Source organism: Phodopus roborovskii, unplaced genomic scaffold (assembly GCF_943737965.1).
Source record: "Phodopus roborovskii unplaced genomic scaffold, PHOROB, whole genome shotgun sequence".
Taxonomy (NCBI): domain Eukaryota; kingdom Metazoa; phylum Chordata; class Mammalia; order Rodentia; family Cricetidae; genus Phodopus; species Phodopus roborovskii.
The window spans coordinates 22,786,566-22,810,969 of NW_026126470.1; the positions used below are offsets into that span (position 1 = coordinate 22,786,566).

Genomic DNA, 24,404 nt, shown 5'->3' on the forward strand with positions numbered 1-24,404 from the left:
CCTCAGACATCTTCAGAGTGACTGCCACAGGCTGCCTGGACTAAGATGAGCTCTTGTTTTCTTCCACTTTACATTCCTCTTTCCACCCAGCCATATCCCTTCCTGTCTCCACTACCTTAGTATTGGGATTAAAGCTGTCACCTTTGTGTGAGCTCTGTTTCTCTTTCAGACTGGATCAATTTTGTATAGTGTAGGGTAGCCTTGAACTAACAGAGATCCATCTGTCTCTCTCTCTCCTGAGTGCTGGGATTAAAGGTAGATACCACCACTGCCTGGCCTTTATGGCTACCTAGTGTGGCTAGCTTTGCACTATGATCTTCAGGCAAGCTTTATTTGTAAGATCATAAATAAAATATCACCATAGTGATACACAGATATGCATGTAGGCAAAACATCCATACATATGAAATAAAATTACCATCTAAAAGAAATGTGTATCAAGGGATAAAGTAGAAGTGATCTTTTAGTGTACATTTTAGTATCAGTATGGATGCTTATTTCAATATTACAATATTAACAGAAAAATTAGAAAAATGTCAACAGCTATAAATAAACTAAAATATATCAAAGTGGTTGAGTAAAAAAAATTAATTCTAGCACTTTTAACCAAAATACTTCCTTTATTGCACAGTCATGGTAGAATATATTATACTAAGAAAACTTAAGTTCTACGCATTTTATTGATCATAAAACAACATAATTTGTCACTGTGTGAACTGTAGGGTAAAGCAAATAAATGTGTTAATGGTCTAGTGGATCATTAGGAACCAAGACGTTTTATTGTGAGAGTGAAAATGAATATAAAATACAAGAATGAATATTTTCAATGAATGCGTGGAACCCATCAACCGCGTGGAACCCATCAACCACGTGGGACTCACCTCTTGGCAGTACTGCAGGATGCCCTCCTTGGTGCCGATGCAGGTTTTGGTCCCTGATGGGTCTGACTCCCACTTTCCATTCTGCACATTCATGTGCATGTTGAGTTTGCCACAGAACATGGCGATCTGGGGTTCTGCCAGCAGCCCGGCATTGCCATCAGTGGGCACCTAAAAGAATAAATAAACTCTAGTTAGTGACAGAATCCACAGTTCCAAGAACGGGAAACATGGCAGCAATACCTAATGATCCCCTGCTTCGGCATTACTGGGTTGAGTAATAGACATGCTACCGACAGTTAACAAACCAAAGAAGACATTGCGTTCTTTAACAGCAGACAGAATATTTGAAGGACGGCATTAAGAGTATTGAAGAACATTTGTTCATTCAAAAATCCTTTCGTTTTTCTCGTAGAAGATTGTGCAATATCTGTTGAAAGCTCCCGCCAATAAAGAGGGGTTTCTAAAATAAATATAATCACTGTGGAAGAATCCATATCCTCATAATATGCAGTTGCTCACACAGCACAATGCCAGTCCCTACTTGATGACCAGGCCTGGAGGTGACACTATATGGCACTTCTCAGCACAGACAGCAAGATGTTATCAGTGTGACTCACTGCTGAGCAAGTGGCTGTACCCAAGGGAATTTTTGTTTTGGGACAGGATCTCCCTATGCAGCCTTAGCTGTCTTGGAATACACTGTAGACCAGGCCAGCCTTAAACGCAGAGATTCACCTGCCTCTGCTTCCTGAGTGCTGAGATTACAGGCGTGTGCCATCATGCCCAGCTTGTATCTGAGTTTTTATTAGAAAATTACACAGGAGAATTAACTATTTACTTATGTCCTCACTTGTGATGTTTTGGCCTTCGGTCTCTAGTGCTAGGATCACAACTGTACCATCATGTCTACTTAGAAAGAAAGATAAATACATGAGAAAATGGGAGTGCTAAAAATCTATCCTACCTCATCAAAAATGGCTCTGCAAGAGGTGGAAACTAAATCCAGGCAAGGAAACGAATCACTAGAAACCAAGGAGTCAGAAGAACCAGCGTAATTCCTCCCCAGTGAAACCCCCACTGAGGGAACTGAGGTGCTCCCCAGAGAGACTCAACTTCTCCCAGCAGCCACTCATGCTGCCTCTTCCCGGGTGATTCTTGAGTTAATCTCAAAAACTATTCACAGAAGAGAAAGAGAGAAAAGAGGTGGGGGGGGGGGTCAAACTGCCTGGATTGAGAGATTTCAGTTTAAGTCACTTCTCTCCACAGAAATGTGACATGGACCGAACATCTGTCCCAACATCTGCCCATTGGGATTTGTGTCTTTGAGAAAACAAACAACAAAGAAGCAGACTCTGGACTGAACTTGTAGGAGGAAAGGCCATGGGGACCTGTTGACAAGAATCTGTGTCTCTCTAGCACCTGGTGCTTAGGTCCTTCAGACAGCAGCTGAGGCCACAAGGTCAGGCCATCTACTGAGCAGCTGCAACCCTCAACACTTCCACAAGAGCCCCCTGCCATCTCCTGCCACTGCCAGGCAAGTGGGAAGTCTCATTCTCCACCAATGCAAAGCCCAATACCGAATGTTCGATGGGCTTGATCTTAACAGTTCACTTGAGGCATTATACAGGAAATTCAATGCCTGGATCTCACAGAGCAACATACAGATCTTGTCGATTTTCCTGAAATAAGTAGATGGGTAATAACACGGCCAGGGAGTTAAAGGAAGTCCCAGCATAAGCAGACTACTGTGGGTGAAGCCCTGGGTAGAGGTGAAGGTGAGGTTTGTGCTCAGTGAAAACTTCACTGTGTTTCCCACTGTGCTTTGTTCTGTCCAATCTTAGCAGACCCTGGTATCATATCCCTAACTAAAGGGAAGCTACACAACATTTAACTCATCAAAGTTGGAGAACATTTTATCAAAAGAATCTCATGCTCAATTTCAGAATCTCCCAGCACCACTAGTCCCTCAGGACCTCTTCACTATCACAGGTCAGGTAGGTGTGCCACCTTAGTGAATGCAAATGCGCCACCTTAGTGAATGCAAATGCGCCACCTTAGTGAATGCAAAGGCACCGAGATGCATTTCCTTCTTCAAAGAAAATTTAAATAGCAAGTTCTCCCCAGTGATTGTCAAGGCCCAAGACGGGGCCTATGATCCTTCCTCCTTCCTGGTAATCATGACCATATGCAGTCCATCCCTTCTCACAGTGCATTACAGTTTGTCTGTGGAACAAACAAAGCATGTCAGAAATGGTGATGTGCGATTTCAAAAGCAAGGTCATGACATTAAGGCTCACTCATTGTTGGGCCATAGTAGGAAGATAAGACCTCCTTCAGAGCCACACCAGACGACATGGCTAACAAGAGGAATGCGGTTTCAAGAGACACTCAGAGCCAGAACTGCTGGAAACTGGTATTCTGCTGACCCTGCTCCCTAATGATGGGCGGGACATGCATGGCCATGTCAGTCCTTATGGGGCTGTGTAGGGGACTCAGTTATGCATGCACGAGTTTCCCTTTTTAAGCAATCGCCCACACACACTCTTCTCTCCCCTCTCCCTCTTCTTCTCCTCTCTCTTCCCCTCTCCTCTTCTGTTCCTGGTGCCTCTATGTCTCTTCCCTTCCCCCTCACTCCCCTTACTAAATAAACTCCTCATTTAAGCTCTATCTGCCTGGCCTGTTATCTCCTCTGCCTTGGTCACCCTCACCTGCTATGGAACCTGCCATGCTTTCCCATGTGGTCCCTTACCTTGGGACCCCACTCACTTGGGACCCTCGCTCCGGACCCTCCCCACCCTTCTCCAGCTTTTATTCCTATAACTGTAACAGAGGAGCAACAAGAACTACCCAGAAGAGACCCCTAAGTTCCTTACTCACAGAAACTGAATAGTAATTCTTGTTCTAAGCTATCAAGTTTGAGGTGAGAAACACCAACACATTTGGCTTTCCTCGAGCTCGTCATTAGCGGCCTCTGAGCTTCTTTACTGAACACAGCAAACAAGCGAGAAACAAAAAAAAACCCTTGCTCACTTCCCTCTTGCGCAGGGGGGTCAGAGACCTTCCTGAAAGGGCCAGACACTGTGTACTCAAGGCTTGTGGTCCAGCCTCTTTGGAGACCACACAGCCTTAAAGCTGTAGGTCAGAAACAGCCTTAAACCACGTGCAAAGGGATGGACCTGGCCTTTCCCCATGAATTTCCATCGAAGGCAGTAAACCCAACCCAGCCACTCTGTCATCTGCCTGCATTTCTTTCACTGATCAGAAACTTTAACCACCGTGCAAGCTAAACACTGACTTATGTGAGGATAAGGGCTGTGTGGGCTGCTGCCCTGGTGCATGTGTCCAGGCTAAAGAACAACCTGCAGCTGATTCTTCTCCTTCCCTGAATCCCAGGGAATCAAACTCAGGTTGTCAGACTTGGTGGTGCCTTTACCTGCTGAGCCATCTTGCTGGCCCATTCACTTGCTTCTTAACCCCCTGTAGTCTGGTTTATATTCTCTGGAAGATCTCAAAGGTTACATATGACTTCCATCTTTCCTTAGCACCTGTCCCTACCGGCCTTGTTTACTAAGGGTGAGCTCTGCTTCCTTAGAAGTTTCTGCCTTTGGCGTCTGTCATGGTGAATTATCTGGTTCTTCTCCTTATCTGAGTCCCTATCCTCCACTTCCATACTCAGCTTAAGACAGACTTCATGACAGAGCCGTTGTTTCTCTTTCATGCAAGAGGCCTTCACACTTCAAAAGATGCAGAATTCTTCAACAGAACAACACTAGCTGATGATGGACATTGGGGATCAAAGCATTAATCAAGGCCAGACAGTCAGATAATAAAACCATCTCACCTTGTGCTGGCTGGAGTGTTTCCAGGTTGCATTGTTTTTTGTTTGTTTTAAATGACTAAATTTCTTCTTTGACATTTTTACAGGAGTATATAATGTGCTCTGTTTACTCTCACCCTCTGGGGTGGTTTAAATAGGAATAGCCCCTCCCCCTCCAGGCTCATAGATCTGAATGCTTGGTTACCAGGGACTGGCACGCTGAGGAGGCGTGGCCTTACTGGAGGAGGTGTGGCCTTGTTGGAGGAAGTGTGTCACTGAGGGTGTGGTTTCAGGGTTCTAATACTTAAGCCAGGCCCAGAGTCATTCTCTCTTCCTGCTGCCTGCCAAACCAGATGTAACATTCTTGGTTCCTTCTCCAGCACCATGTCTGCCTGGACACCGCCATGTTTTCTGACAGGGCCATAATGAACTAAACCTCTGAACTGTAAACCAGCCCCAATTAAATGTTTTCCTTTATAAGAGTTGCCATGGACAAGGCCTTTAATCCCAGCACTCAGTAAGCAGAGGCAGATGTATCTCTGTGAGTTTGAGGCCAGCCTGGTCTACAGAGTGAGTTCCAGGACAGCCAAGGCTACACAGAGAGACCCTGTCTCAAAAAACCAAAGAATTGCCATGGTCATGGTGTCTCTTCACAGCAACAGAAAGGCTAAGATAACCTCGCTCTCTCTTATCTCCGTCTCTCTTGTGTCACGCCCCTTCCACTCTACAAGTCCTTGCCCCACATGCACGCCTTTTTGCTTTGCTTTATTCCCCATTGATTGTAAATTAACCAGGGACCTCTGTATAGCCATGGATTCGGAATGATCCACTTCAGCCTGTTGGGCTCATAGTTTGATGCACAAATGAAGACAATGACTGTCTTCTTTCTTCCCTTTCTCCTCCAACCCATCAGTACCCAATAACTCAACAAATAGGTGCTGGGCTCCAGGAGCACCCACCCCAACACACACACACACACACACTCTCTCTCTCCATCCATGATTACCTGGTGAGAGGCTTCACATTGTGCAGACCCATAAGGTAAAACCAGTCAAATCCTTGTCAAAAATGGGACAGTTGTTCATGCTACCTGGGCTTACTTTTTTTTTTTTTAAATTAACTCTACCTAATAAAGTCTCTTTCATTTTCTTAAACATGATTCCTGAATTTCCTTTTCTTTATTCCACACTTCTCTATGTCATCCTTCCTCTTACCTTTACAATTATTTTAATGCCATCCGCTTGTATAATACATGTGTATGTTCTGACAAAGAGTTGGTAATCTCTTCCACATCTCTTCAAATATGCTGACTATGGCCCGGTAATTACCTAATGATGCCATGAGCTCAACCTTACGAGTTTAGACTAGAGAATAGATGCTTTTGCTCTTCTCGGGATTATTTACCTAAGGGGATTTAATATTGCCATGGTTAATCTTCATCATCAACTCAACTAGATTTAGAATTTCCATGGAGATGAATGACCTAAGGGTGTGCCCATGAGGGGTTTTTCCACACAAGCTTAACTGAGGAGGGAAGAGCCACCCTGAATACCGGCAGCAGCATCCTACGGACTAGAGTTGTAGGAAGAATAAAAAGGAGAAAATGAACTGATCCCCAGCATGCATCTCTCCCTTTTTCCTGCTGCAACGACTTCCCTGGCATGATAGATGGTACCCTCTAACAGAGTCTGAACAACCCTTCCTTCCTTAGGTTGTTTTTGCCAGCTGTTCTGTCTCGGGAACAAGAAAACAACTGATACAAATATTAACTGTAAAAGTAAATATATAGAAATGCCTTAGCTATGTTTCCATAAACTTGAGACATTTCAGAGCTCAGTTCAATTTAAACTCTACTTCCTTCAAAATTACAGTAAATTACTGAACTAGGAACTGTAGAATTGGCTTTATATAACATCTTGCTACCTTTCACAAATGTGTACTTAAAACAAAATCACCTTTCTCGTGGAAAATTATTTCCCAAGTCAACAGCTGTGATATACAGACTGGAACAGTTAGATCAAACACACACAGAGACTGAACTGGAAGCTTTTCAGTTCTTCCTGTAGCCCATCTACAAAGTCCAGGTTTTAAGCAACACATCCTTGCCTTGGTTTAATTAACACAAGACAACCCAGAGAATCTTCATCTGCATCTGTCAACAGTCTGGCTGCTAAAAAGCAATACAGCCTCAGCATCCAGCCAAGAGCAGAGCATCGCCATCAGATAAGGGGGCCACACAGAACATAATACTTGGTGTCGTCCCCAGTCAGCCCTGACAGGTTTACTCAAACTGCTTTTCCTGAACAAAGCCTCTAAGAAGAACTTAATAAATCCTGGCCATGTTCTACTTAGGACCTGGTAGTATGGACATCTGTGAATTTGAAGTCTTTGGATCCTAGAATCTTTGCAGTCATATTTGTCAACTGGAAGTCATAAAGTCAACTGGAAGATAACTGTTCCTCACTTTCAAAACTATCTCCCTTCATAGAAAAGAAACTGATGCAACAAATGGGGACTATGGCCAGTGAAATAACCACTTCATCTTACCCATCAAGATTTTCAGAAATGCATAACAGCAGCAAGTCCTAGAACCCTGTACATAGGTGGTTCTTTATAGTTCATGCATTTTGGGGAGGCTAAATATGAAAACATTCCTTGTAGCCAGTATGGTGTGTTGCTGACATCCTGAAACTGGAAATACTTTCCCATGGGAAAACTGTGGCATTCAGTGCAGATGAACAGAATAACCAGCTCTAACAGTTGGGTGTTCATCCAGTTTCAAAAGCAAGAGGCCACTTACAGAGGGCTGAGCTAGAGCGATGTCAATGCTACACTTTAAAAACACTGCCAAACTTTCTGGAAACAAACCTTCGCTATCAGAGAAAACAACCCCCCCCCCCATGCACCCCCAAGTCACAACACAGACAGCAAGGAACTGCATTGAACTCTCCTAAGAGAACAGTAGCTGAAGTTGGCTTTAAATCGGCACTGCTGAAATAAAGGTAAACATATGGACCAATCTGCAGAGGGCGAAAGTGAAAACCCGCGCTGACAATTGCTACAATTTACCACAAAAGGCAGGGACAGCTTCTGGAACAAGTTCTCTGTCTGCCCTTCAAACAGGGTGTTCCTTTTCTCTAAGAACTTTCCCTCCTTTTCATTATCAAGATCAAAATTCCGTATAGAGCAGGTCTGCCAGCATTCTTCACCGGGTCCAAGCTCAGAGGGGCCGAACAAGGAGCCCTCTGTTTCCCTGGCTGAGACATCCAGCTTGGCAAGACGAGGGCCGGATCCATAGCCTGGCTGCATCTGTGGGTTTATGCCATTTTAAGCTTTCTAGCTAATGAAGACCATCTGGTTTCTACATCCAAGCAGACATTTCACTGGCCTGAATAACTCTCATATGGTGAAGTACTGGGTACTTTTTTCTTCTTTGGGTGGGATTCTTGTATAAAACGGGACAGATTCTATTTCTATCCCATCCTTGGCTACCCTAGAAGAAATGCTGTTTGCTTACACCTGAGCAATTACATCACACACACACACACACACACACACACACACACACACACACACACACACACAGAGTCCACACTTCCAGCTGCTTTTAAATTCAACACCAAAAACATGCATCTTCTTACAATCCCCCATGACAGTGCTCCTTACCAGCAGGAAGTAGTTTGGAAAGAACGACACCCAAATTCCCAAATATTGTCTATAAATGTTTGTTTTCATTTAAATGGACTTGATTATATAAAATAAATAAATGAAAAAAAAAAACATTCTCCATTTTCAAGTGTGAAAAACTGATTTCCATAATCACAATCTAGGAAATTTGCTGAATGCCTTTTGAAGATCAATAATCACGAGCAAATTCTCACTCTCCAACCAAAGGACAAGAAGCCGAGGGAGGGTCTGCTTCACAGTGTGGTTCTCGGAGAACATCTGCAATTCCTCATTTCATTACTAGCATAAAACTGGAATTAAAATTAGAATTCCAGAAGGGAGGGAATCTGTATAAATCATCCGTGCCAACTGGAGTGGGAAAAGGCTAAGATTTCGACCACAGTCACAGTTCCAGAGGCAGAAAGGAGGCCAACTGTGATTTATCTGTCAAGAGCTTGCTTCACAAGACCAGGCTTACTCTCAAATCAAAACGGCTTTGCCCTGGTGTGTTCATGTATGGACGTATGATGAGAAAGGACAGAATTGTCACTAAACACGTATGGAAGAGTGAACCAGTACAACTGTTTCTGAGTTTAAGTTCCAGCCTAGAAAGGCCTATCACAAAAGTGATTAGAGGAAGAAGCCTCTGTTGAAACCAAGCTCTTTCAATGGTGCCCAGCACAGGTCTCCTCAAGATGGTCCCAAACTCCATCTCATCTCAAGGATAGTGAAGCATGCTCCCTGTCCGTACCCAGTAGCAACTCAACAGGTCCATCGATAGAAACGTTGGTTATTCCACACCCAGGAGATTAGTAACCAACAATGAAAGCTTGCCTTATAGGTAGGCCTCAGAGAGGCTGCTGGCCACCCAACTGCTTAAACATAATATAAATGGATTAAAATTTGGAGTTTTAAGAAATAGAAGAGTCTGTGTGGTAACCAAAATATTAGGCACAAAATCAGTTTGTAATCCAATGTCTGCTTATTTAGTGTCTTATGGTCTCCCCCCGACCCCCAATAACTATGCCTGCTATAAAGGAAGGAATTCCTGGAAATACACCACTGATGAAAACTTCAGTGATTACATTCAGTTTGCAGTGTTGTTGATCCAACTGCTTAATGACAATTCCTTTCAGGCTATCGTTAGCCCTTTAGCCTTTCTAAAGGTGCCAACCTTGCTCACTTCTACAGAATCCTTAGGAATGCATTAACTTAACAAAACCCCATCCTCCACCTATGGAAGGCCTAAGAATGCTATCAGATTGGATTGGAGGCCTATAGTTGATATTCCTCAGTCTGCTCTAACTTTTTCCTTAATGTTTCCACTGATGTATTTTTAAAATGCCTCGGATTTTTTAACTTTTTTTTTTTTGTAGTTGTTCTGCATTGCCAAGTGCATTCTTGACAAGCTCTCCACCCCTGAGCTATGTTACCAGGATTCGAGTTTGTTGCTGTTGTTGCTTGTTTGTTTGCTTGCTTTTCTGAGACAGCCTCAAGTAGCCCAATCTGACCTTGAACTCTCTAAGTAGCTGAGAATGACCTTGAACTTCAGATCTTGTCTCCACCTCCCAGTTTCTGAGAATACAATATTGTAAGAGTGAAATTCTTTTCAGAGCTGTTAGGACACAGAAACTAAACTTTGGGGTGTGTTGTGACTGTACAGTATTACTGCAGGGAGAGAAACTAACCCGGCACACATTTACTAGAAGCCTTATTTCAAGTGGCAGAAATGTTCTCAAAATGCTTTAAGGACCCTGTATTCTGATTTGAATAATTCTTTGTTTTGTTTCATTTAGACAGGGTCTCCTTGTATAACCCTGGCTCTCTATGTAGACCAGGCCTACAATGGTCTTGCCTACCTCTGCCTGCAGAGTGCTGGGATTACAAGTATGCAGTCATCACACCTTGAAATTGTATAAGGCAGATTTGTATGAATTTGAGAGTTCAAGACAAGAACAATCATAGCTAACACTCTGAGACTCCACTCTGAGGCTCAGACAAACCCCAGCTATCTTTGTCCAATCAAAATACAATCATGCATTCACATTCAGGAAAACATTAGAGGAAGCGACTGTTGTAGTTTGGGTCTGGGGTGTCCCTAAAATGCCTGTGTTGAAGAGTTGGCTGCCAGTCCACAGTACTGCCAGGAAGTACAGGAACCTTTAAGAACTAGTAAACCAGATCATTCAGTATGCCTTTGAAAGGAAGAGTAAAACCTCATCCTTTCCCTCTGCTCCCTATCCCCCAACACCATGATGTACTGTGTCAACAGAGGTCTTAAGCACCAATCCAAGACCCAAAATAAACCCTATCCTCCTTGGAAGTTTATTCTCTCCGGTAATTTGTCAAAACGGCTGAAACCTAATACAGCGACCTTGGAGGCAAACGGTTTATTTTTCAGAAAACTCTAACGAAAATGAGAGTAGTTGATACGAAAAAAAACAAGCCAGTGAAACAGATGGACAACCACCCCTCAGTACTTCAAAAGAGACTGAGTTGAACAGGAAGTGGATGAGGTTGGCAAATCCCCAAAAGCCAAACCTTGTACGACAAAAACCTTATGAATCCCCGCCCCCCCCAACCTCCTCCCACACTAATTTAGATATTTGCTGCCTGGGGGACCTCCATTTCTGACCCACATAGAATAAGTGTCATGACCGAAAAGTCAAAATTCCACTACTGACCATCTACACCTTGCACATAAATTAGTTTTTGCTTAAAAATAAACAACAAAAACTAGTGTTCGGTAAACTTACCTGCAGGCTCGCTTCTTGCCTTTTCTATAAGACTGTGGACCACACTATGTCCTGTGCATAAGCCAGTACCTTTGTTCCCTTGCTCTGTTGTAGCTGGGGTGTCTTTACTGCCTGGAAAAGCACACACACAAGTAGGATAGCTACCAAAACAGAGGAAGCTGGTAGAAAGATGGGGAACACAGGGACCACAATGCTGGTGATAATGAAATACATCCTGTCTCTCACTCATCTTACTCCCCCATACCATCCCTTGGAACATGAACATCTCGACTACTCACGGCACCCTTCTGAGCAAGAACTGCTACGCTCATCCTATACGTGATGTGTGACATGATTTAAGGTCAGCGGTGGTGTACGAACCATACTATGCTGGTTCTCATCAGCATAGTGAAAATGGAAAATCTAAGTAGAGGCAACATTGTTCTTAATACAAGTACTGGAGCCTTTAAGGGGATGTCAATCATCTGTTGCCAAGTTTTAGCTGTGATAATTATGCAGCCCTCTTTTATTTAGTTTTCTGCAAAGCCACACATTTGGCTAAATGAGTGTTTTTTCAGTTGCATATATTTGTTTCATCCAATATATACTAGGAAGGAAATACTTCAGATGTGGAAACAATGTTTATTAAGTAAACTGTATTTCTACTCATATTTTACATGTAGCTGTGTGAACATAAAGTCTTGTCCTAATCATGGTAACTGGCAGGCAAATTTCATGTTTCAACAAACGCATCATTATGACTGTTACAATGTGAAAGCAACATATGATAGACTGGATGTAGCATTCCCTGAGAGGGCTCTTGCCATACAGCTCTGACACAGGCTGAGTGTTCTAGAACAAAGAGTTGGGAAGACTAATTGATTGTCGTAGTTCACCATTGGCAAGAGTTAGCACTCCCCAAAATCTCAGGTGAAAGTCTAAGAATCGCTTGAGTTCCATATGTTTACTTACTGCCATGTTGGCCCATGACTCCAACAGATCATTAGGTGGAGAAAAAGTCTTTGAAAAGCTGTAGGTATGAAAATAACTAGGGGAAAAAAAGCTCCCCAAAGAGACCATAAATTTACTACACATTTAATTATAGCTGTAGGCCACACTCACCATTATCTAAGAAATACCCACACTACTAGGAAAAGAAACAAGAAACATAATCACGCACTGTGACCTGCCCAAAACGCACCCAATTCTGTAGCTCTTTACAATTTCCACCAGCCTCAGGCTCAGGACACTGAAATCAACATTCTTGGAAGAGAGTTTGGGCTGGAACATGGAAAGGGCAGTTAGTTAGTAGGAGCCCTGGTCTTGAGCTCTTGTGAAGAACTCAAGAATAGACATAGGTCAAGTATATACACCCTACAGTGTTCGTGTCCTTAGTAGTTTACAAGCTTTAAAATTCTAATACCGAAAAGGCAATGAAAATGGTAATTTGGCTAAAGACCCTTACAAAAACATTACTAATTTTCCAGCTAAAGACATCTAACTTTTCACCAGTGTGCTCTGGTACAACTCTGGGTGGGGGTAGGAGAGGAAGAGGAGGGAATCTGAGGTCAAGACACTCTGAGCCCTGCTTAGACTCCCTCGGAAGTCACGTCAGCAGGTGGCTGAACAGTTCAGATCACTGTCTCTATCAATGCCAAATTTCAAGCACTAGAATGTTTTAACATAAGCCTAGAAACCTGTGGTTTCAGAACACGATTCTAACACGCTTTCAATTAATAATATCAAGAAGGTCATACAGTTAGGTTGATAATTAACATTTTATTAAAAGGTATCTAGAGCTGGGGAAATACCTTGGCTCAGTAAGTATAATACCTGCCACAGGGGCACTGGGATCTGTGTTTGGATCTACAATGCCCACAGAAGATCCAGGCAACCATATCAATAACCCCAGCCTTAGGGAGAAGAAAGAGGTGGGCAGATCCCAAAGGTTCTTTGGCCAGACAGTCCAACCAAATTTACCAATTTCAGCTCTTAAGAAATAAAGGTGGGGAGTGATTACCAAACAAACAAACAAGCCTGGCAGTGAGGGTGCATGCCTTTAATCCCAGCACTTGGGAGGCAGAGGCGGGCGGGTCTCTGTGAGTTCGAGGCCAGCCCGGTCTACAAGAGTTAGTTCCAGGACCGCTTCCAAAGCCACAGAGAAACCCTATCTCGAAAAACCAAAACCAAACAAACAAGCATACAAAACCACTGGCCTGTGACCTTCAAAATTCTACATGCTCCAAACCATGTCACAGGGGTCCACCTGCTGACCTTCGCTCTTTTGTCTCTTCAGGTTGCACAGAGAAACACACATAAGCACATTTGTATAAAGGTATGAAGGGATCGGTGGTCAACTTGGCTAGGACAAGAGTGAACCTGAATGTCTTCCAGTAGAGAACATCAAACAATTCGTGGCCTTAGGACATCACTTTTCTATTTTTTTTTTTTTTTTAACCAAAATCACAGAACATGAAGCTTTCTTTTTGATAAGCAGAATGAACATTTACATTGTATCCATTGGCTTATTTCTGTCCAAAGTTTCATAATATTTACTTCTCTTCCTTTCCTGTTGCTTATAACGCTCACACTCATTGTACTTTTATACTAGGACTTTTGGTGGAGCAGAAACTGCCTTGTGAACACGACAGAAATCCAGAGAGAATGCTGAGTCGATGTGAAAACTCATGACAGCATTCAAGCAGCATTCCTGTTCATTGTTCACGTAGCATTCTGCTAACTTATCTATCTTAGGGTAAGCCAAGATTATTTCTTCTTCAAGGCTCTAAAGAATACTCAAAGGTTCCCATTTCGAGTCTGTACAAGGAGACAATCCTCCGCAAATAACTTAAGAGTTAGTTGGGCACTCTCAAAGATGTCCTCCCTTTCTAGTGCCCTCAGTCTTACCCCCCCCAAAAAAAACAAACCTCTGTCAAATCGTCATTCTTTAAAAAAAAAAAATTAAAAAGCCATTCTTTTTGCAATAAAGGCCTTCAGAACCACAATACCAAGAGGGAAATGTAATTCTGAGTGGGATGTAACAAGACTCTACTTTGTGCTATAAAGGCCATTTTTAGTTGACAATGATCAAAGCAGGAAGGATGTTAAGGCTGTGCCGATGGCATGCATGGCCTTTTCTGCCAGTGAGCATCCAGCTAATCACTAAGTGTACAGCAAAGGCCTTTGTTTTGTTTATAAAATGCAAACTTGATAAAAGTGACTTCGCTGCCCGGGAAAACTGCTCCACTCTCTGCGATGTACCTGCTTCCCTCCCACAATAAATTACAAGAGCTAAAGAATGCCTGGCATGAGTAATGGCATAATAAACTAAAATGCAAAAAAAAAAAAAAAAAAAAAAAACGTCAGTATTGACAAAGGCGTGGAGCAATATAAAATAAATCCAGATTCCGGTACTCAGGTATCTATAGGATTTCTTTTTCTCCAGTGCAAGCAGGTGGAGAAAGAAAAACAAAGCATCCACTCCCATCCACTCCCCTCCCATCACCACTGTGCACACATCAGTTATAGCTGAACTTGACCTGACCCCAGGAGTATGCTAAAAGCAACAGCTCAAAACACAAGAGGAGTTCTGGGCCACGGGGCTCCGCTCACTTCCTGATTCTCTGAGAATGCACATCCCTGGGAGGAGCATCAGCTTGCAATTCATGTAGGATTTTTTTTAGAACAGATTGTCCCCCTGGACCGCAAAGATTCCATGAACACCATGGGCAGCCATACTTCGTGAATGAAGTGCCCAAACACATACTCTGAAGTTAGAAAGCCTTCAGCAGCACAAGGCGGTTCTCAGAGATTTCGATATGTAACCTAACTCTTAAATGGAAAGGCTAGTGAACAAAAACACACCTGAAAATACCTTGGGGATGAAAGGTAAACTAGCCGCTGACAGATAAGCCAAACAGTGTGTGCAGATGGCTATCGAGCCCTTGCCACTTCCAACAGACAGGGGTTCAGAGTTGTCTCGGTGGTCCTATGTTAGGTTTCAGGAGAGTTCTGGCTTGGTGCCTTAGGATCATATAAATATTTCGTAGGCAGTAGACGTTCCCACAGGTGAGGACTGTGGGGAGATCCCAACACATCTGTGTACAACACAAAGGTAGAGACACTTAAGGCTCAACGGGAGGTGCTGAAATAAAAGGGAAAGTATGACAACGTTGTGTCCGTGGACACACCGCAGGAGAGGAGGAGAGGGATGCTGGAGGAGGGGGAAGGATGCTGCTTTCATGGAGTAAGTAGAATGGAGCAGAAAATAAGCACAGGTGGCTGAGGGAAGGAGTCAAGAGTTGTCTTAGGGCATGCAGGGAGACAGCCTTGAATTTGTACTAAATGAAGATACACGGAGCTACTGCCCTTAACCAGAGAGAGAGAGAGAGACAGAGAGACAGAGACACAGAAACAGAGACAGAAAGAAGAGAGCTCACTGATGTGAGAGAATGAGCAGGCTCCTTCTTCCCTAAGAATGAATTGTGTCATAGGTGAATGAAGAAAAGAAAGACAAAAAGAAGGACATGACTGCTCCTAAGTAAGGTGGAGAAGGTTTACTGTAGATATGAGGGAGAGCATGGCCAGAGGCAGAGACATCTGGGGGAATCCAGAGTGAACATGACCCCCGAGCTGACCCATGTGAGTAGATGGGGGAAAGGAGACCAGGAGACCAAAAGGCCAAACAAGGACTGGGTGTAGCCAAATGGCTAGGTTATATAGGGAAGAGACTCAGGAAGGGCAACCCAGCTCCTGGGTTGGAGAGTCTAGGGTAGGGGGCGGGGAATGTCAGTCATAGCCTGTAACAGGTAGGGACTGAAGGATGCTAGGAGAACCTGGTGGCCAAGTCTGCTGTGTCCTTGGTTTGAGACTTAGCCATAGGCCACATGACTCTACAGTGCTGTTGGTGGCGGAAACAGATTTGGCAATTCATTCTGTTACCGGTGATAAGTGTCAAACTGTACCAGAGTAGCAAACTGGAGTCAGTGCTATTGGGAGAAAAATGTCCCTCTCAAAAGTAAACATTTTCTGGGTATATTAACAGGCATCCTGATCTGCCTCTCCTACGACGAGGCCCACAGCACATGTGGGATTCTCTGAGCCAATCTGTCATTGCCTTGAGTGATAAGAAGTGATTTTGCTTTTCAAAAACAATCAACTGTTAACAGAACTGAAGAGTATGCCTGTGCGACTAGGTGAAGGAATTCTCATTGTCAACAAGCACTCCTCTTCTCCAGAAATGCTCTGACATATCTACAGAGGAATCAGTCCTGAAATGGAGACGTGACATGGAGTTCAAGCTCCGTTGTTCGTTCTCTGGGGTATGAGAGGTGACAGAAAGATTTAAGTTCTACTAAAAAAAAGCTATCCGGAATGTTTACACACACACACACACACACATACACACACACACTCAATTTTGTCCAAATAAACTAAGCGAAAACACATAGCTGTAATAACAAAAAAAAATGGCATATGAATTATGGTTGCCTCCTTTACTGCTGGTGTTAACTGTACATCATTCTAAGTAAGGAAAATGGAGGTAATAATTATCAAGAGGCCCATTCTCAGATTCTCCCGAAAATGACCTCTCAACTCTCACAACAGCTTGCTTTTATATTCGAAGTGTAGTCTTTAGTGAAGACTTGCCACTGGTCTCACCCATGGTCTTCAGCGGGGCAGTGGTTCTCTCCTGGAGGAAGTTGGCTAACTTATATGAATCCAAGGTCACTTTGTTCCCAGATTTGTTCTCATGTGTAAATTCAAGGTGACTGGGAAAGTTAATCATCACAGTATGGGAAGTCCTACTTGTATCTGCCATGTAGAAGTCAGGGATCCCATACAAGCCATCCTCTCCCACTAATTCCCTCCAAATACAGAATTACCAATTACTTGGTCAAAAAAATTCAACCGTGTATAGGTTGAAATTCTGACCTAAGCTTGATTTCCTCAGGAGGAAACTCATTTATTATTAATCTCAATATTTTTAAGGTAGAATTCATACAAAATCAGCATTAAAGCTGAGGTAGAGTGATAAAGTATGTGTTTAGCATGCATGAGGCCTTGGTTAATTTCCAACACCAAACCCAAATAGCAACAGGCACTCAAATACAGGTTGAGTCACACAAAGAAATATTAATCCAATGACACAATGTGAACTTATAACTGTGAGTCCAATAACACATATTTACTTTTCAAAGGAGATAGCAATCGGAATCCAATGACCAAAATCATGGGTTATAGGCAGGGATACCCTTCAGTTCATGATCACACAGGATTGATTCATCATTAAGCTGTAATACAGTAATGAACAAACTCCTGGTTGTGCAAATTTATGCAACCTACATAAGTGTATGTAGTGGACTGGCCTCTGCTTATGAGAAAATTTACCCATAAAAAGGGTCACATCTTGGTGTCCTTCCTGATTACAAGATTAACACAGCCAGTTGGAATCTTCTGTCAGTAAAGACCTCCTAAATAGGGAATTATTTCATAAGTGCCTTAGATAGATTCAGAGAATCTTAAGCCACTGGAATCTTATTGAATAATGTATTAACTGTTCTGAGATAATAATAATATGCTAATAGATTACATAATGTAAGAGCCTTATGAAAATTTATGAACTAAAAAAATGCTTCCAGAAACTTCTCCATGTTTTTCATCTTCGGTGAAGTCTAATCCATCACTGTCTATATCTAGAAACCTCAGAGTACCAGTTCAGGGTCACTACAGAAACTGGATGAAGGAACACTCATGGAAGATATGGGTATGTTTGTAGCAAGAGTAAAGGTCATATTCTGAATCTAGCATTTCCTATCTTTGAAGCCTTTTGATTTTAACTCTGTAGTTCCTTTCTCTTTAAAATAGTCATTAGCACCTAACCTTATAGACTATAAAAAAATTAAAATTCAGTAATATGCATGTAATGAATAGTAATTATTTTTGTAAGTTAACTAGATTGACCCAGCTGGTATCCAGAAGGAAGAAGAAAAAGAAATGCACACAGGTACAAGAAATTTCCTGACCTGTTTGTAGACACTGATCCACTGAATGCACTGTGCTTGCTACCCCCTTAGTGCTACGCGCACAAAGATGTTTGTTGTGTACTTGGGGAGCCTGAGGAGATTTTCTGCTCCAAAGAAAACGCTGACTGCATGAGCAGCTATGACACGCTGCTTTAAGGAATGTCTTATGCCACTTGAAATAGACAATCTTTCCTCATTTATCTGCAAGATGTCTGCCTGCCAAGTTGTCTCTAAGAGACAAGCTACCGAGGACACTGAAACTTCATGTGTCGTCACTCCCGGCTACGAAGCTGCAAGCAAGCGCGATGTGTCAGAGCTGACTCACCAAGTCCATGTGGTATTTTAAACCATCTGCCAGCTCCTAGCTCACATGGTGGAATGGCGATGTGGGCTCTGTGGCTAATACATGGTTGATGAACTTCCACTCCTGACAGCTTACTCTCAGCAAATTACTAATTCCAAACAGGGTGAAGAAGGACACTTCAAGCTGTTAAGATTTTCTTGGTTCACCCATGGAACTTCAGTGTTTGTTTTAGGGCTGGGCACAGTGGCCAGCCACGTCTGTAATTTTGAAACTGAGACAGAAGGATTCAAGGTTACATACCAAGATTCAAAAACTAATGAAATTGTTTCTCATAAAGATGATCTCTTATGGACGAATATTTATTATAAAGGCATTACCACAACGTTACTAAATTTATCAGTAGGTGGTTATCTGTACTCCAACAGCCCAGTGTTGTTTGAATTTTTAAAAAGTATGAATATACACCTTACAAAATTACTAAATGAATGTTTTCAAAACGGTTTCTAGAAAATGTTACTTCCAAGAGAGGGGGAGAATTTTTTATGTTTTAGTCAAACACACGGGGAGAAGATCTTCCAGGATATCTGAACAGTGAAGCTTTGAGAAAGTCTTGTAAGTTAAGCTGAGTCACCTTTAACCAAGCTTTCCCCAATGGATGTAGCTGGGGGACCATGTATACAGGAGGAGAGAGCTCACCCAGACTCTGGAATCGCATGCTCCCTTTATAAAGAGAAGGGTTATAAAGTCTGCTTCATGTTGCACACACTTCTTGTTACCATGGATAACAACAGGTAAAAAGAAGGTTGACCTAATAGCCATGGGTAACATGAACAGTATATTAGGACCTTTGAAAGGGGTGACCAACCAAAACTACTACTTGAGTAAAACAAAATAAAACCAAATTCTTAAAGGGAGCACACGTGGAGAAGGCTGTGATGGAGCACCTGCCAAGCCACCACGCCAAATGATGAGGCAGTTAGGATGCAGGCTGAGAAAACAGGTTCATAAGAGGCCTGTGCTTCAGAGGTCAGTCCGAAGAACGTTGAAGGTGCATGTAAGTAAAATTTCAAGAACTTGCAAGGAGAAAACAAGTCTTATAAGGGCCTAAAACAGGAAGAAAATCAAGGTGTTGTTTGGTCGTTTGTCTGGGTTGGTTTTGTATTTTACACAATGCGGGTAAATGAACAAAAATGATTGGTTAAAAGTTACATCCTGGCACATAGATGTAATCTCGGCACCCAGAAGGTTGAGGGGCAGAAGGCCTGTAGAGTTTGAGGCTGATTTTGGCTGTACAGGAATGACTCTACCCTCCCCTCCATAAAGGTGTTGTTTTGATTTTATAAAGTAAGTATGAGATGGCTGATGACAGGTGCTTATAGTTTAAGCCTCGTGCCCGGGTTCCAAAATCACACTTGCATTTTAATAAAATGACATTAAATGAAGATGATGAGTGAATATGAACTAAGAAATCAGAGCCCTGGATATCAACATCTGCTGAAGTGCACTCCTTCGGGAGGAACAAATTAGTGCTTTGTGTCCATAATATAGAGCTCTCGTTGCTTCTGATTTCGGAGTACAGAATACAAATTGCCTCTCATTTTCACACCGTGTAAGAGAGGTCAGGCTGACTCCTGAATGACGTGCCTCTTTTATAAAGAGTGGGCTTCAGAGAGTTTACAATGTAGTGCTGCATGTTACACATGTCTTGCAGCAGCAAAGTTAAAAGATGATGTAATCTTACTCTTTGGTAAATAATGCCATGCTAATTGGTACCACGTAGTAATGTGGCAAACATCATACCAAGGTCAGCTGGCTAAACTTCCACTTTAGGAACATGGGAAAGCTACACCTCTAGGACCTGGACAGAGCACTTCTTTTGTCTTGTCTAAAACACAGAACACACACTGCTGCTGAATGGAGCAAAAAGATTGCTGTCAGTGGGATCTCATACAGTCACAGATGACACTGAGTCAAAAGTTGTAAAAAAACACACGTGAAGGAACTATTTGTGCGTGAGGATCACAGAGTTTCTTAGGGTTTCTATAGAGTTACACGACACTGACTTTTTGATGAGCTAATTAAGGAGCTCATCCCTGGGGAAGACTACATTTCCCACTCTCAACATCCTTAGTTGCCTGGAGGTTTTTTTTTTTTTTTTTTTTTTTTTTTTTTTTTTGTCTAGGGGTGGGGCCTCCATGAGCATTCTCCCTCCTCCCTTAGCATGTCCAGTAATCGTGTCCTTGTTCAGGTGGCCTTACTATTGACAGTTCATGGGTAGAGTTTCTCTGCCATTTCTAGGCGACACAATCTCACACCACACTTCCTGGTCCTCTGGCTCTTGTAATCTTTCCACCAACTGTTCAAAGATGCTCCCTGAGCATTGGGTATGGGAGTTGTGTTGTGTGTTATCCAATGGACCTGGGCACCCCTTGATCAGTTGTTCTCTGCTTTTTCAACCATTTGTGATTTGTTTCTGTAATGGTCTCTATCTGTCGATGAAGAGAAACTTCTCTGATGAAGGGTGAGAGCCACACTCAGTGGTGGAACACTTACTTATCATTCGTGAAACCCTGGACTCTGTCTTCAAGACCAGCAAAATAAAATAAAATACAAAGTAGAGAGAAGAAGAGGAGGAAGAAGGCTGAGCTGCTCAGTGATGGATCTTGAGTACAAGGCCCTAGGTTTGATCCCCAGCAGATTGGGATGGAGGCTGTCCAAAGGGAGAGAAGGAAATAAAGTAGAAAAAGCAAGGAAGTGAAAATTTATCAAGAAAAAGGAAGAAGCTGAGCATAGTTGGGTAAGCCAGCATTGGGCCGTGGAGGCTGAGTAAAGCAAGAGGATGATGAGTTCAAGGCCAGCCTGGGCTACACAGCAAGACCTTTTGAAAGAACAGAGAAGAGGAGGAGGAAAGGGGAGGAAAACAGGAGGAGGAGAGGGAATGGAGGAAAGAAAAGGGGAAGCAGAGAGGGAGGAGAAGGAAGGGCAGGTGAGGGGAGAGAAAAAGGAGGCAGGAACACTCTTCTTTAAAAAAGCTTGGCCATGGCAAGTGTGTCTTGGAGCAGACTATAGCAACACACCAAAACAAATAATCTTTGTTTAACTTTAAGGCAGAGTCTCAGTGTACAGTCTATGATGGCACTGAGCTCCCAATCCTCCTGCCTCGGACTCCCAGGTACTAGCATTACAGACATGACCACTATGTCCAACATAATGTCTCTTCTCCTATTTGGTTTCAATTCTGAGTTTTATAAAACTGGGAACTCTCAGGAATCTCTGTTCTAGATTTCATCAAACTATTCCATAGTATTAAGATTCATATCCAGAAATGACTCATCTGTTTGGCCAACATTATGCGAAAGGTTAACTCCTGTTACTCTATTCATCAAAGTCTGGACAACACAAGTATGTGAGTTAAAACACCCAAACAGAGACTTCACTCTGACTTAGCAATTTTTATTTTTAGTAGCGGCTCTCCATTCCTCCCTCCCTTCCTTCATCACCACTACAGAAAACAACAAAACCGGAGTCTGGGGGGAGGGAGGCCCTGCTTAAACAGCTATAGTCATCCTTTAGATGGAGATTCACTACTAAAAAAAATCCTGCTTTTCCTCCTTCGTGTATACCTATCATGATGCAATATAAGTTTATGTTATCAATAAAACAGTAAAAGGGACTATGAAATAAAATACTTCATTATTTACTTCAGGTGTACCATAGCTTACCGGCAGAATGTAACAATTTTACAGTTCGTGTGATTCTATTAACTGTTTTCTTTCTCAAAGCCATCAGAGTGAAAGGCAATGCATTCAGCCAGACATTCAAATATGCTAGCTCCTTTTACTAAGAAAAATCTGACAACTCTTATCAAAAATATAGCTGTACTGAAGAAATCATTATGGTAATAAGAAATTACCTATTGCGGTTACGTTTAAACACCATGGGGCAATGCTTTAGAGCCAAAATGAATGATAAAATAGAGAAAAATCCCCAATCATAACAAGTCCTCTGAATTGAAAACCCAGTTAGTGGCAATTGACTTGAAACTGTCATTGAATTCAAGTCACCTTAAAGATCCAATAGTTCTCCTAAAAGAGAAGTATTAACAATATAAACATGATCTACAATTATGACCATGAGATTAAATGATAGTCAGGTCTAGAGTCTCAAAACTTCGATAGGACAAGCTACAAAATGAAGGACTTATCTTGCAATCAGGAACAGTTAAAAATGACCCTGATCAAGATGAATTGTTATGTCATCTTAATAAATGATGCCTAACATATGATATTTAAGGGATACAGACAAAGAAGACTTTATCTAAAGCAGAAACAGGAATTATCAGCCATGCCACATGCTCAAGTTCTGATTAGAGTTCATCCTTAAATCTCTACCTTAAACATTTCAGCAAAATTTTCATTCAAGACAGAATCTATAAAAAGAACAAGGTCCCATTATAATGAATTAGATAGTACCTGAATGCGCAAAATATTCTTTTTAAAAGTCTCAGTTCTTCCTCACAGGGAAAGACTGTCTCCCACTGCTTATGTGCCACAGGCCTGCTATGCAACTACGATTTCTGCCTGATTTGTGCAATATTCTCCACACACACCCATCAAATATGGAGTACTCTCGCTTGGTGCTTATCTACAGAACACATAAACACTAGGTTATGTCAACCTTGAAGGGGAAAAAAAAAATCCCAATAAATTATGCTAATATAGTTCTTTCAATTGAATCTTAAAATCACTTCTAAGAAAAATAATCTGTGGTGACTCATAAAAGATCCCTCCTTTAGTGTTTATAATTTTAAATGTTTGTGCAAGGGCTCCAAGGGATGGCTGGTGTAAAGAACAGTATACAGTTGGGAGACTTGTCTTCCTGGTTCAATGTAATTGACACTAAAAGTTCACTGTAGTTCATTGCTGAACTCAACATCAAAGAAAATACTTAAGAACCTGATAGTTATAAATTATTGGAAGCCAAAGAAGAAAACCTATCAACATCATACATCCAATTATTAGTACCACATTAGCTCCTATCTTGATGTTAACACTGGCATAATTGTTTGTGTAACGCTAGATCCAGATTGCTTCTCAGTGTGCTAATTGCTTGTTATGTATGATTAGTCAGGGGACAAATCAGTAGACTAATCAGTAACAGATTAGGGATATAATCTTGTTACACATATATGGATATGGGGCTCTATTAACTAACCATTAGAAGAAGAGAAAAACTAATCCTAACTCGTAAGAGGAAGCTTTCCCTATTCATTAGAATCTGGTTGACTAAACAATGAACAGACAACACATAATGAATCTTTCTCTCTTCTTGTCCAGGTCTGGAATTTCACTTGGTTGTGACCTTGACTTCAAACGTGTGAAGAATAACCTGCTTTCCCTCATCTGCTGACTTCTCTCTGATGTCAGAGTCACACAGCAGGGATTTGTCAAATGCAACGAAGCACAGGATGGAGAAGCAGTGTCTGCCTGTCCATAGTTTTGCTACACATTTATTTCAACTTTTTGCTTTATTTTATATTTCACAGGAACTGCTGAAGTATTAGCGTTTAGCAGTTAAGAGGCAACTGATGGAGTTATAAAGTGTGACGATATCCATCTGAAGAATTTTGGCAGGGAAAAAAAAAAACATTACATGCTGAACTTGATGCTATAGAAGTGGATAGTCTATAAGACCTAGTCTGCTCATGGCAATTAGCAGAAGACAGCTGCTTGTTATTCTCTGGACTTGGAAAATCTGTGGTCCAGACTTCAGGGTAAGTGATCAATGGTCTTCAGCACTTCTGTGTAGCAATCATGCTTCCCCTTCCAACCTTGCCACCCAGCCCTGTGGTGAAGTTGGCAATGTTTTTCTCCACATCATTGGTGCAACTACTACAATCACCATCGTTTCGCCTTTGGATCTGGTTAGCTGTGGTCTGGCATTTGCCTTGCATCTGCTTCAAGAAATTTTGGACCC

The 24,404-nt window shown here is 42.2% G+C and overlaps 1 protein-coding gene across 6 annotated transcripts in view; it reads right to left on the bottom strand.

Annotated features, from left to right (window-relative positions):
* Positions 1–24,404, bottom strand: part of App (amyloid beta precursor protein) — a 204,088-nt gene that overhangs the window by 149,873 nt on the left and 29,811 nt on the right. For all 6 annotated transcript variants that reach the window (XM_051191798.1, XM_051191795.1, XM_051191792.1 and 3 more), the window contains exon 2: positions 882–1,049. In XM_051191798.1, coding sequence (XP_051047755.1) covers positions 882–1,049 — 168 coding nt within the window. The remainder of the gene's footprint in view (positions 1–881; positions 1,050–24,404) is intronic.